The 13,971-nt window shown below is 38.6% G+C and overlaps 1 protein-coding gene across 6 annotated transcripts in view; it reads left to right on the top strand.

The window, feature by feature from the left end:
* The window catches only part of LINGO2 (leucine rich repeat and Ig domain containing 2), a 478,753-nt gene extending 468,574 nt beyond the window's left edge, over positions 1 to 10,179 (top strand). For all 6 annotated transcript variants that reach the window (XM_064405415.1, XM_064405413.1, XM_064405414.1 and 3 more), the window contains one exon: positions 656 to 10,179. In XM_064405415.1, coding sequence (XP_064261485.1) covers positions 692 to 2,512 — 1,821 coding nt within the window. In that variant the 5' untranslated portion in view covers positions 656 to 691 and the 3' untranslated portion in view covers positions 2,513 to 10,179. The remainder of the gene's footprint in view (positions 1 to 655) is intronic.
* The last annotated feature ends 3,792 nt before the right edge of the window (positions 10,180 to 13,971 follow it).

Here is a 13,971-nt window from a genome sequence, read left to right as displayed (position 1 = left end):
AAACAATCACACAAAAAAACTCTGTGCAGTAAAAACAAAGAATCAATTTGACCTATTACAAATTCTAATCAGAGATGCACCAGTTCTTCCTTCTTCATCTGAGCCATTGTGTATGTGTATGCATGAACAAGCTTCATTTTTTTATAGCTGTAATATATGCAATCAATGATAACAGGAATCTTTTCATTGTCAAGGAGCTCTTTTTCTTGATTATAATACACCATTAAGGTTTGCCTTAAAACACTAATGGGAGGCAAAAGCTTAGTTTCATATTACATCACAGAAATCCAAGGCTGTAAATTTATCACAAATGGTATTAGCCCTTTCTGCGTGGTGTACATTATCTATCTCTGGGTTAATTATAGCACTGTCTTGAGGAAGCCTACTAAGACTGAGAAAAGATTGAAAGGTCTTTTACTGTTTACAGTAGGAGAAGCTGTTTTGTCTTCACCAACATATGGAGGAAAGTGCTGGATACACAAATCCTTTGACTAACCCTATGATATTGAAGTAAAATCTGTTTTTATGTAGGTCATGCCATTCACAATAGGTTTTATTGATTTGTTCAATATGAAAACATATGCATTTGCTTTGCAATGGTACTGTTCTTTTTCTGCAGACTTAACCTCTCCCCTTTCCCATCCTTACCCCACAGGCTCGTGACGGAGGGTTAGCCCAGATCAGTGGAGTCATGCGTCACACAGCTCTATCATGCTGGCAGCTGTTCCTGGGTCTGGCTGTGCTGCTTGTCTTCACAAGCCCCACTGTGGGCTGCCCAGCCCGCTGTGAATGCTCAGCACAGAACAAGTCTGTCAGCTGTCACCGAAGACGTCTGATGTCCATCCCAGAAGGCATTCCCATTGAGACCAAAATCTTGGACCTCAGCAAGAACCGACTCAAAAGCGTTAACCCTGAGGAATTCACATCATACCCATTGCTGGAGGAGATTGACCTCAGTGACAATATTGTCTCTAATGTCGAGCCTGGAGCTTTCAACAATCTCTTCAACTTGCGCTCCTTGAGGCTGAAAGGAAACCGTCTAAAGCTGGTCCCCCTTGGGGTGTTCACTGGGTTGTCAAACTTAACAAAGCTTGATATTAGTGAAAACAAGATTGTCATTTTGCTGGACTACATGTTTCAAGATCTGCATAACCTAAAATCCCTGGAGGTTGGGGACAATGATTTGGTGTATATATCACACAGGGCCTTCAGTGGGCTGCTTAGCCTGGAGCAGCTCACCCTGGAGAGATGCAACCTCACAGCCGTACCAACAGAAGCTCTTTCTCACCTCCACAACCTCATCAGCCTGCATTTGAAACAGCTCAACATTAATGCTTTGCCGGCATACGCCTTTAAAAGACTGTTTCGCCTGAAAGACCTGCAGATAGAGGCCTGGCCCCTCCTGGACATGCTGCCTGCCAACAGTCTGTACGGTCTCAACCTGACTTCTCTATCCATCACAAACACCAACTTGTCTGCAGTACCTTACTCTGCTTTTAAACATCTGGTTTACCTGACACATCTCAACCTCTCTTACAACCCCATCAGCACCATCGAGGCAGGCATGCTGTCAGATTTAGTGCGCCTGCAGGAGCTCCACATGGTGGGGGCACAGCTGCGCACCATTGAACCACATGCTTTCCAAGGGCTCCGATTCTTACGTGTGCTTAACGTGTCCCAAAACTTGTTAGAAACCCTAGAAGAGAATGTATTCCATTCCTCCAAAAGCCTTGAGGTCCTCTGCATTAACAACAACCCTCTGGCCTGTGACTGTCGTCTTCTTTGGATTTTACAGCGGCAGCCCACCTTGCAGTTTGGTGGCGAGCCACCAATGTGTGCTGGCCCAGACAGTGTCAGAGAGAGATCATTCAGAGACTTTCACAGCACAGCTCTCTCCTTTTATTTCACCTGTAAGAAGCCCAAGATACAAGACAAGAAGTTGCAGTACCTGGTAGTAGAAGAAGGACAGACAGTGCAGCTGATGTGCAATGCTGACGGGGACCCACAGCCTACCATCTCCTGGGTTACCCCACGTCGAAGGCTGATCACAACTAAATCAAATGGTAGAGCCACTGTGCTGGGAGATGGCACCCTAGAGATCCGATTTGCCCAAGACCAGGACACTGGGATCTATGTCTGTATTGCAAGTAATGCAGCTGGAAATGACACCTACTCGGCCTCCCTGACAGTAAAGGGGTTTACTTCAGATCGTTTCCTTTATGCCAACAGGACCCCTATGTATATGACAGACTCCAACGACACAAGTTCTAACGGAACTAATGCAAACAGCTACTCTCTGGACCTTAAGACAATATTGGTGTCCACAGCTATGGGCTGTTTCACATTTCTTGGAGTGGTTTTATTTTGTTTCCTTCTTCTTTTTGTGTGGAGCCGAGGGAAAGGCAAACACAAAACCAGCATTGACCTTGAATATGTCCCTCGCAAAAACAATGGTGCTGTGGTTGAAGGGGAGGTTTCTGGACCACGAAGGTTCAATATGAAAATGATTTGATGGTATTCTGCTAGCAGTGCTTTTTCTGTGGCATTAAAACCAATTAAAACAGCCTGGCATGTGGAATTGCTAGGCAGAAGCAGCTTAATGCAGCTGTCAGTGTATCAAAAGGTTATATGAAAATGGAAAGACTATTTGTGGTTATACAACAGAGCCTCCAGACCTTGAGGCAGATGTGTCAGGGCCTTTCATAGAACTGGGAAATTGTACTAACTGTTTGCATTGCAAATATTGGCATTCTGGGGATATCAGCAATGAACCACTGGCTCATGCTCATGGACAATTGTTCAACATTTTCTACTGCTACAAAAGGAAAAAGAAAAAAAAAACCTACAGTGTAGGATTTACATACTTAAAGAAAAAGACACATTTGTCTAAACCACACTCTACAATGAAATTTGTATCCATATATCTCATTTGGTAAAACTTTGCATCCTCCCTCTAGCTGGTTCAACACAACAAAAAAATTGGTAGCTTTTTTTTTTTTTAATCTACATCTATACTGTGTACATTTTGAAGCAATACAAATGAGAGGTTGTACTTTTAGATACCCACCAATACTGACCCAAGTGTGATGTCACTCATCTTTTAACTACCATAAAAACACAAATTAGATCCTTGTAGTTACTAATTAGAAAAAAGATATTTTTCTCCTCATGTAGAAGGCCGGAGCTAAATAGTTGAGAGCAAAACCACTCAACTCTGTTGATCTACTCTTCATATAAATATAAGGCATGTGCCTAGTTTTGATACAGAATGGAATATTTTTTATATCTGTGATATCACACTGGACCAGTTTACTGTAATACAGCCCTGGTTCTCACACAGGGAAGGCAACCCACTAGTCAATGCTGGCATGGAGGAGTTGAGTTCTACCTTGAAGAGAGAGAATCAGTTTTGTTAGCCCTAATATTAATTTCAAAGCTACTGTTAAAATGTTAATGTGTACTGGGCCAAATAAAGAGCATAATACATTCTGCAGACTCCTTGGGAAATATGGTCATCTTACTCTTTATACAAGTGAATTAAAACATACAAACACTGTTACTAGGAATGAACTCTTCTCCAATGCCAAGTAAACTACAGTTGTTCATGCATAATATGGGGATTTGTAATACTAAAATAATGTTTAAAACATGATAGCCTCAAAAAGGCTGACAAACTGCCAGATATAATGAACCTCTAGCCACTGTCATTCTCATCCTGTATATTTGTAGATAACACAAAGACGCAAAGCTAATTTCCAAGAACAGATTACTTAACTATTCTTGATGCCATTTTAATAACAATGTGGTTATGTTTCTTTCAGGGGCAGTATCTTAGAGCAAGAGGGGCAAGTTTTTCCAGATTTTAGGAATCTTTTTTAATGGAGAGAAGACAGAAGTGGAACATTAGTTCAGTACAAGTAACCTTTTGTTTGTTTTATGTTTCCAAAGAAATCCTCAAAAGACTGAGAAGTGAAATTTTATTCTTTATCATAAATACCATGATTTTTATTTTTAAATTCTCATCAATTGCAAGATACAAAGTTGTTCAGCCACCTCTCAAATTTTCCACCAGTTATGAGCCATAGGTTTGTCATACATGGTTGATAGCAAATACCATTTTTAAATGATTGGCATAATCTGGGGAAAGGAGGACAATGGCTATATCTATGTTTAACCAAGATGAATATGAAAATATTATAAGACAGAACCTTCAGATTAATGTGATTTGAGAGCCTGTGCTCAATCTTTGTATTATATTTCGGCATTTTGAAACTAAAGTCAGGCCGACACATAATAGGATGCAGGTGCTTCTAAAATTAGTACCCACATCCTTTGCAGAGATTTTAAAAGCAGGGAAAAAAAATCTTCCACTTCTATCAAGGGAAATGTGCCGAAAGTTGTAAAATCCAGCTGCGCTCCCCAGAGGTACCCATTACTTAGCTGCAGGACCCAAGGCTAGGCAGTTTTGAGAATCTCTTTTTTTTAGTGGTTGATCATTTGTTGCATCATTGCTTTGTTTTAGGTTATCAAACTGACGAGGTTGCCAGGGTTCGTAGAATTTTTTTCACTTAACTTGGCTTTAAGTTTAGAGTTGGGTTTTCTTGCTTCCTTTTGTTTTATACTCTGAACTAGATAGTTGGAGATTTATGGACATGCTTGATAAGAATAGTCTTTGTTCTATGACACTCGTAGAACATTAATATAATGGAATAACCCCTGACTAAATTCTAACACCAGGGAAATTATTTTTGTTGACATAATAACCACTGCACTGAAGTCCAAAACTCTACTGTACCTTAATGTGGGCAGTTAAAGAAACAAATGGGGATAAAACAAAATGTTTCTGAACTGTCCCTTGAAGACATTTGCATGTGCCTTTCCCTCGTAATTGTCATTTTTTTCAACTAGTTTCCTATTGCCCCTGCAGTCATTTCATGTTAAATGTTTAAATCAGTGTTAATTCACCTAGGTTCTAGACATTTTCAGCTGATTTTTTCATATTAAATGACACAGTTAAAAAAATCATCTCAAAAAACACCACCCTAGAAAACATGTACTTTTAGGATTAAATATGAGTTGCTGTATTCCCCTATTCCCTTGAAATGACTCTAAGAAGTGATTGCAGTTAGTGCACTGCAAGGACTTGTGAGCAGAAATATGCTTAGTTATCTATGTGAATGTGTGCTGGTGATGGAAATCACCACTTGCTGTTGCTGAGCACCACCTTGCAGAGCTGTCAGCATTCTGTGTATTGCCTTGAGTTCAGTCAGTATTCAGTTTTTCAGAATCAGTGTTTGTTCCCTGCCTCTAGCAATGTTCTACTTTTTGCAGCCTATTTATTTCAGCATGGACTTAACAAGGCATATGGCACCTCTTAACAGAAGTGAGGACAGCAAGACCCAGAGACGCTTTTTGTCTTGCTCCACATAGTCTCCTTCTTATGTATTTGTGGGACACATACTAACTATGGCTCTTTTGGGTGAATAAGGAATACAGTGTCAAAGTCAGGCCTAGACAAGAACCTTTTTGACAATTCTTTTAAGAACAGTAGCTGAATGCTTACCCTGCCTCTTGAAGGAGTCAATTCTCGGCTAGAGATCAAGGAGACGCACCGCAGTTTATTTTACTGCAGGGGAGAAAAAGGACTGGGATGTGAGAAGGCATATGACCCTCATAGCTCCCCTATCATATATTCAGAAGCAGGTTGATAGTGCATACCTGGCACTAAAAGAGGAATCAATGGTTTTAACCTACCTCTGACTTACATACCAGCTGGTCTCCATGCTGACAGTAGTCTGAATTTACCTGACAGCCAGTGCAACAACTCTGAGGAACAGCAATAGTTCTGCGCAAAAGGAGAAAACTGAAAATGTCAGGACCAGCAAAGCAACTTGAGAAAACAGGTACCAAAATATCCTTGTCAATAACTCCTGTAAGAGCAATGTCCGGGCCCCTTGCAAATATGTTTTGAAGTCTACTTGCACAGATCAGTATGAAGATAAGAATATATGAATGTACAAGTGTTTACAGAATCACAGTGAATTACAGAATCATTTAGGTTGGAAAAGACCTTCAAGATCATCATGTCTGACCTTTGACTGATCACCACCTTGACAACTAGACCATAACACCAAGTGTCACACCCATTCATTTACTGAACAGCCCCAAGGATTGTGTCTCCACCACCTTCCTGGCCAGTCCATTCCAATGCTTAAATACCCTTTTCATGAAGAAATTATTTCAGATGTCCAACTTGAACCTCTTCTGGTGCAGCTTGGCTCTCCTCCTATCACTGGTTTCCTGGGAGAAGAGGCCGACCCTCACCTGGCTACAACCTCCTCCAAGGGAGTTGTAGTGAGTGATAAGTTTCTTCTGAGCCCCCTTTTCTCCAGGCTGAACACCTTCAGTTTCCTCAGCTACTCCTCATAGGACTTACACTGTACACTCTCCCCTAGATCTGTTGGCCTTCTCTGGACACATTCCAGCACCTCAATGTCCTTCTTTTGTAGTAAGTGATGTAGAACTGGACACAGGACTTGAGGTGTGACCTCACCAGCACCAAGTACAGAGGGACAATCATTGTCCTGCTCCTGCTGGCCACACTATTACTGGCACAGGCCAGGACACCACTGGCCTTCTCAGCCACCTGGGCACACACTGGCTCATGTTCAGCTGCTGGGCCATTTTCCAGCCAATGCATTCCCAGCCTGTAGCACTGCATGGGGTTGTTGTGACCCAAGGAAAGGATTCAGTGCTTGGCTGTTTTGCACCTCATACAACTGGCCTTGAGCTATTAATCCAGCTTGTTCAGATGCCTCTGCAGAGCTGTCCTGCCCTCCAGCATATCAACAATCACATCCAACTTGGTGTCACCTGAAAACTTACTGAAGGAGCACTCCATGTCATTGAAGATATTAAACAGGATTGGACCCAATCCTGAGCCCTGGGAACACAACCAGTGACCAGAAACCAACTGGTTGTGGCACCATTCACCTCTCTCTGGGCCTTAAAAACTTCAAACAGTTTTTAATCCAGCCCATTTTCCAAGCCAGTTAAACTTTCCATGAGTTAAAGAGAACATTGAAGCAACATATACAGAAAAGGGTTTTTTGCAATGATTTGCAAAAAATCATTTGCAAGCAGCACCCCACCTCAGCCTTATTTTAAGTTTTGAACTGATTCTCTGTTTTTTGTCCCCTCTTCTTTCTACTTAACTTTGCAACTTTGCAGAAAGCTTAGTCTGTTAAAATGTAGCATTAGATTCAGACTGGGAAGTTGCTTTTACCCTCTGTACCCTCCTCGTTGTACATTCACACATGCTTCTAAGTGCCAGCAGAGGCAACAGCTCCTGATACAACTGAATAGGAGACACCAAGGCCCCTAGAGAATTGGTGATATCACCAGACAGACATTCTTTAACTAAACTTCATTTCAGTTGGCTTCTTCATCATACTGCCATTCAAGGTTTCTTTTATTTACTTGAATGGGAGTTATCTTTTTCTTCCTTATTTGTTTAATCTTGATTTTGCATTAACTATAACAATAACAACTATAACACCGTGGAGAAAATTAAGAAATATTATGCATTACATCCTCAGCATGACAAATTGTAATTTAGGCAGATGAGACACCATAAGAAGTCAGCATTAATATTTAACAGAAAGTCATATCTAAACTTCATAATAGAAGAAAAAACTGTCAAGGAGATTACTGAGGTATGTAGGCCATGTTGCAAGTGAATCACATCTAAGATGTGAAATAGACTTTTATACACCATGCCTGGATATCTTTTTTTGACATCAAACTTTCCCAGAAAGACTCCCAGGATGCGTAAATGCCAGATATCTGCATTTAACCCATGAAAAGACAGAACATTGGCTGGAAATCCAAGTGAGCAAGCAATTTCTGGCTGCCCAAGGACAACAGCAGCTTCCTGCAAGGATAGACAAGGAACTATAGTCATGCAGTTATTTTGCCTTATTCACTACTGCATCCTGTGAAAATACAGTCCATTAACCACCAATAAAATGCACAATCCTTACTCATTTTTCTTCACAGCAGGAAACATTTGCATAATCAGCTACAGTCTGTTCCACCTCCACTTAGTGCAGTGAAACAACCAGCAAGAAGTGACGAAGAAGAAGCCTCTTCTGATCAGTTTGCTAATAATAAGCTTTTACCATTGAATGGTCCTAGTCTATCTGGGGCTATCATGATGACTGCTTTGTCCATTCCCATCCTCTGCTCACCATGTGGCTTGAAGTGGAGTAGCAGGGAGAAAAAACATATGGTCAAGTTGTCCTTCCTCACTGAGTTGTAACTCTGATAAACATCACAGCAGTAGTGTCTTAGAAATCTCAATCTGCTGCAGTTGATCCATGATTTTTTCATAAAACAACATGGGGGAAAATATTGGATGCAAGGTTTCTGAGCTTCTTTCAGTATCCTATGCCATTGATTGCTCTTTGTGCTAAAAAAGAGCCAGGAAAGAAGAATTAAAAGCTCTCATCCAGTAATTTAAAAAATTCAGTTGTGTCTGAAGGAGTTAAAGGAACATTTTTAGAAAAGTCAAAGGACCTGATTGCTGGAGAATGTTTCAAGAAATGCATGACATTTTTCAAGTTAGCCAAGCAATTTGGATGCCCTGTTCTTATTATTTGTAATAAGAATTAAAATCTCAATTCTCCTTGGCAACTTAGAAGAATCACATTAGTTAGTTCAGAGACACATGCTCCTTTTTTCTGTCTCCTAGCTCTGTTCAATTTCATTCTCAACTTCAAAAGACTATGATGCCAAAGGAAGATCTCTGGATTAGGTTAAGTTTCATTGAATGTTCACATGGCTTTTGGAATCTCGATCATAAAGCAGGATCTTAAACCTTCTTCAAGCCAAAAATAAATTTAAAAATAAAAAAAAAATATTGAGTAAACCTTCTCCAAATTAAATTAATCAAATTTTGTGGGAATCCTGCTACTAAGGTGGTTACATGTGAAAAGTAATCTGCAGGAACATTTTGGGGTTTGGGGGACTTTTGTTTTGTTTTGCTTTGCTTTGTTTTTTTTTTTTTTTTTATCTTTTTCACTAGAAGCAGGTGGTTGGGTATAAAGCCAGCTGGAAATAAAAATCTGTATTTATAGCATCAGCAGAATGAGGAAAGAGACAGCATAGTCAATAAAATGTTCTATGTTATTTCAGCTTAAATTGAAAGACATTTTATCTTTCATATTAAAAAAGGCTATAGATATGTACAAAAGGATAGACTTTTGCCTCATAATTTGATTTTCTGTATTTATTCAACTCTACCAAAATTGTCATGAGCAAAACTGTTGCAGTAAGAGACTGAAAATAGATTTTCTACTGTAGTCAGGCAATATAAATCAGGAGAAATCCTCTTGACACCATTCTGTTGGTCCTGGTTACACTAGAAATTTGATAAATCTATCTATGTTTTTTGCTTTCTCTTAAGCAAGCTGTAGTAGACAATAAGCAGAACTTATGTTTTAATTATTTCTCATCTTGTGGCATTTTGTGCCTTTTATTCTGCATTGCTTTAATATTTACACTGCTAGCACAGCTGCATAACATGAAAATATACATTCTGTGAAGAAAAGGATAAAAGGAAAATGGAAATCTCTGACCTTGAAGAAGTCTGCCTATTTCTACTGATGGCATTTGCAAGTCAGAAACATCACCTCCTCACACTTAAAGCCAAAAACAATGGCTTTAAAGCATTGTGCATAAGCAGCTGCACAGGCATCTATGAAGATTGTGGTCAACTTGTACACATATTAGTAATTTTAATCTTTCAGAAAACAAAATCTTATTGCTTCTTAAAGAATTCATTTATGTCATTTTGATACTAAAAGCAAACACTTTGGCTTCATTATTCTGGGCACTGTGTAAGTAGGAAGTAAATTATAACACTGATATGTTGAGCTTACAGCCATATAGTAGGAAGTTGGCTTTTGAGCAAGTAAACATGATAACAAGTCTCTCATTGTTTGTTGAGGGAATGCCATAGTGCAGATATATTAAAATATCATCACACTGAAATCTGTTTGCAAGCACATGTAGTTCATATGTACATGTTTGTGTGTGAAAAAAATAGTTATATTTGTTTTGTTCCTTTCTTATTTCAAGTATTAAATGTATATCGTTTTTAAAAAGTGACAAGTTTAACATGAAAAAATTGTGCTGTAATTTATTTTGATATATATGATCATGAGTATGGATGGGAAATGAAACCGCCTTGCTGTCATGATCCATGAAGCACGTGACAATTCAGGTTTGTCCGTAAGTTTGCTTCATGTTTGAGCAAAATATGCAAATACAATGGAAAAAAAAAAAAAAAAAAAAAAAAAAACCACCAAAAAAAAAAAAAAGTGCTTTGTTGTCAAGACAGTTGTCCTGAATGTCATTTTAAAAGTTACTTTAGGGCTTATATCATGATGTGTGTCATACTTATCCACAATGAAACCCAAATAAATAATTCCATGGAGTGGCAAAATTTACTTGAAAAAGTGAAGAAAAATTACATTGTTTCCCCTATTGTAACTGATCACTTTTTCCTCCAAAGTGTAATGTAGAAAACTAAGCCCAGAAAAATATAGTTTCCTTATAAAGGTCCTTAGCGCCAGGTCTTCACAACAAGCTAACTTTTCAGGCCCACCCCTCTTGAACTGAGAATCTGAATGAACACAATGAGAGAGAAGACTCTGGCAGGTATTTTTCAGCTACTCACTCTCCTCCATTGCATGAAGCCCTCAAACACAGATAAAACCTAGGTCTCATTCAGATGCGTTTTGGGATTTATTATCTGTACAAAGTATCAGTCAGCCTGTGTCCTCACTTTTACTTGTGTAGCATGTTCAGGTAACTGATGGGGATACCAATCAGGCAAATGCTGGAAGCAGAAAAGCATACCACTTAACAGCACCACGTAGAGAACAGCAGAAAGACAGATTTCATCAGCTGTATCACTGGGAAGGCAACCAAAACTGAAAATCTGAATATGAAACGTTTACTGGGGAAATCACCAGTATTCAAACACCTCTGTAATTACAAAAAAAATTAAGTGGTGGAAAGTAGATTCTGCTGAGGTTGAAACTTATTTCAACCCCCTGAGACTTGCCACAATCTACCAAGTCTTCATCAGAGATCAGCATTGAAGAAGGACACAGGCTGTAATCTATACTATTGCTACTCCTATTTTTCCACAGTTAGATACTTTTACCAACAGCAAATGTTTTTTATGGTTTCTGGGATAATCTGAATTAAGAATTATCACCTGCATATCCATTATACTATAAATTAGGGTCCTGTTCTCTAGAAGGGAAAACAGTTGCTACCTCAGGAAAAGAAGAAGCAGATTGAAATCCTGACAGATTGCTAGGAGCAGAGACAGACAGGGGCTGAATCTGAGCTCTCCTGTGCCCCCTGAAATGTGTCTTATCCTCCTGCATTTGCATGTGACACCTCCAAAGGATTTCAACTGATTTGCACCACTGTACCCTCCTCTGGAGAAAAATGTCAAATGCAAATGCAAATTGTCAGAGAAACTTTATTATTGATTTTATTATAGTAATCTACTTTATTTATAATATTTTAAATCTGATTGGCAGTCTAACGTACTGCAGCACTGCCTTCAGTATGACATGAAAAAAGAGCCACTGCCCCTACCACTGCACAGAGAACAGAGGTTTTTATTCAAAAGATTCCTCCATCCTAAGATTACACTATATCAAGATGTAGAACCTGTTCCTGTATCACAAGATCTATTGAGCAATTTCCAGTTCTTACAGTAGAAGCAGCTACTAGTTTTCTCCATGATAACCAGGTAGAGAAAAACACCATCACATCATGTAATCACTGACACATTCATTAAAATTTAAAAAAATAAAAGAAGCAAAATTTATTAATATCTTCTAACAGACAAACACACTTAAATTTTTAAAAGCATACAAAATTTTCTAAAGCACAGTCACTTTCAAAAATTTTTAAGAATGTTTATACTCTTGCACATCCACTATAGAGGATTTGCCACATATTTAGCAGCCCTATATTGGATAATACAGACATCTTTAAATAAAAAAATCTTGGCATCCAAAGTTTATTTTAAGAAATGCCTGGGTTTAATATTTTTGTATTTTCAAAAGTAGATGGGAAATTAAAAATCCTACTACTTACCAAGTAAACTCAATTCACAGAGACTGAGTTATTCTCATATAAGGGAATGCTCTCAGTGAATTTTCTGCATCATAAAACCTTCCCAATTAAAGCTGTAGATGACATGATATTAAAAAAAGGGCTTTGTTCATCTCTGCTACTATCTGGAACTCGGGGAGAGGCTGCTAATTCATGCTGGAAAAGCACAAATAATGTATGAAAGTGCTGGATTAAGAAACAGAGTTATTGCAAAGGAACTGGCCTTTCTGTCTACAGGCTCAGTAGCAGTCTGGGAAATTTAGTCTAAATTTCTTCTTTCCTAGATACAGGAAATTCCTCATTTTTTTTTTTTCTTTTCTGGGAAGGATAAGTTTCAACCTTAGTAATCAATGGGAAATGAAATACAGTAAGAAGTTAGTAAAATGCAGGACTCAATTGTAAACATGAATAGAAATTAAAATGTACCTAAAAAATTATGTTACATTGGTACTTAGCACATTGTCTAAGTAATTCTGGAATTATTTTGGTTTGCAGGATCTGGTTCATTAATTAATAGCTAGGGGATTCATTCAGCTACTTAATGCTGTAATCACCAGCTGGAATATCTTATTTACCTCATCAGTCCCTAAGCGGAAGTTATATTTTTCTGAGCTATTTTCCAATAACTTTCCTATTTATATAACTCAAAAGCACAAGTGACAGAGAGCACACTTATTTTATTATAGGAAGACAATGATAACAAATTAAATATATTACTTTTGCTAAGAGAGCTCTTTGCTGTTTTTACAAAGATTAATAGATTACATCCTTATCAAAATTATTGCTGTCACTAAAACTAGACACCTCACCTTAAGAATCTATTGACTTTTTTTACAGCTGTGCAGTGCACCAGCACTAATGCACTGCAAAAAACATTTTGCTTTCACATTGAACAGGCATGCCACGCAAAGGTGTTAGAGGCAATGCAGCCTTCTGTGTTGGAGAAACATTTGCATTATATGGGCCTTATTGAATTTTTGTTGGCTTTTATGGGTTTGGCAGGCTGTCACATTTTGTTAAAGGATATCAGATCATCCTTTCCTGGCTTGGAGAAGACATAGCTTTCAGTTTGTAACACAAACAGAAGGCTGCAACTCAGGATTTCTTAGCTATAATCAAAACCCTGAGCCTCTAACTCTTTGGAGAATACATTAATATTTCCCTTCCAAAATGATGATTCTACCATTTTCCTAAGGGTTATAAAGCCAAGGAGTTATAGTTCACCCATACCTGTGTGAGGAATGATAATTTTGATGGAGGTTGGTCTCAAGCAAAGAAAATCTTTTTTAAGAAATGCAAGCCCTGCTGCTCGAAGTGCTCCAGATGAGCACTGCTCTTGGCAAGGTGGTGACAGCAGTGGTCTGCCCTGTGGTCAGCCTTTCCAACAGTTCTAAATTAAAGGACCTTGCAGAGCAGTGGCAGTATTTGAAAGAAAATTGTCATGAGAGATGCACACCAGCTAGACACTGACTTTTATGTAGTTCAGTGGTATATTGGATGAAAGGACCTCTTAATGACTCACTTAATTAGTGGGTTTGCAATGCTTGAAAAACATTATTATCTCCTAAAACGTCTACAAAATTTATGTCTTTGCCTTTGATTATAGATGAGAAATGCTGAAATGAAAGCAAAACACACATCACTTGTCAAGTGTCACACCAAGCACTAAGACTACTACGAAAACATTTCTGTTTGGTCTTTATACAAGACTAACAAAATTAAGTCCCACAATTTCTTCACTCTGTAATCCAAGTTTCTTGAAAGAAA

Source organism: Passer domesticus, chromosome Z, assembly GCF_036417665.1.
Source record: "Passer domesticus isolate bPasDom1 chromosome Z, bPasDom1.hap1, whole genome shotgun sequence".
Classification (NCBI taxonomy): domain Eukaryota; kingdom Metazoa; phylum Chordata; class Aves; order Passeriformes; family Passeridae; genus Passer; species Passer domesticus.
Note: the sequence above shows the minus strand (reverse complement) of the source record. Positions and strands in the feature narration are given on the sequence as shown.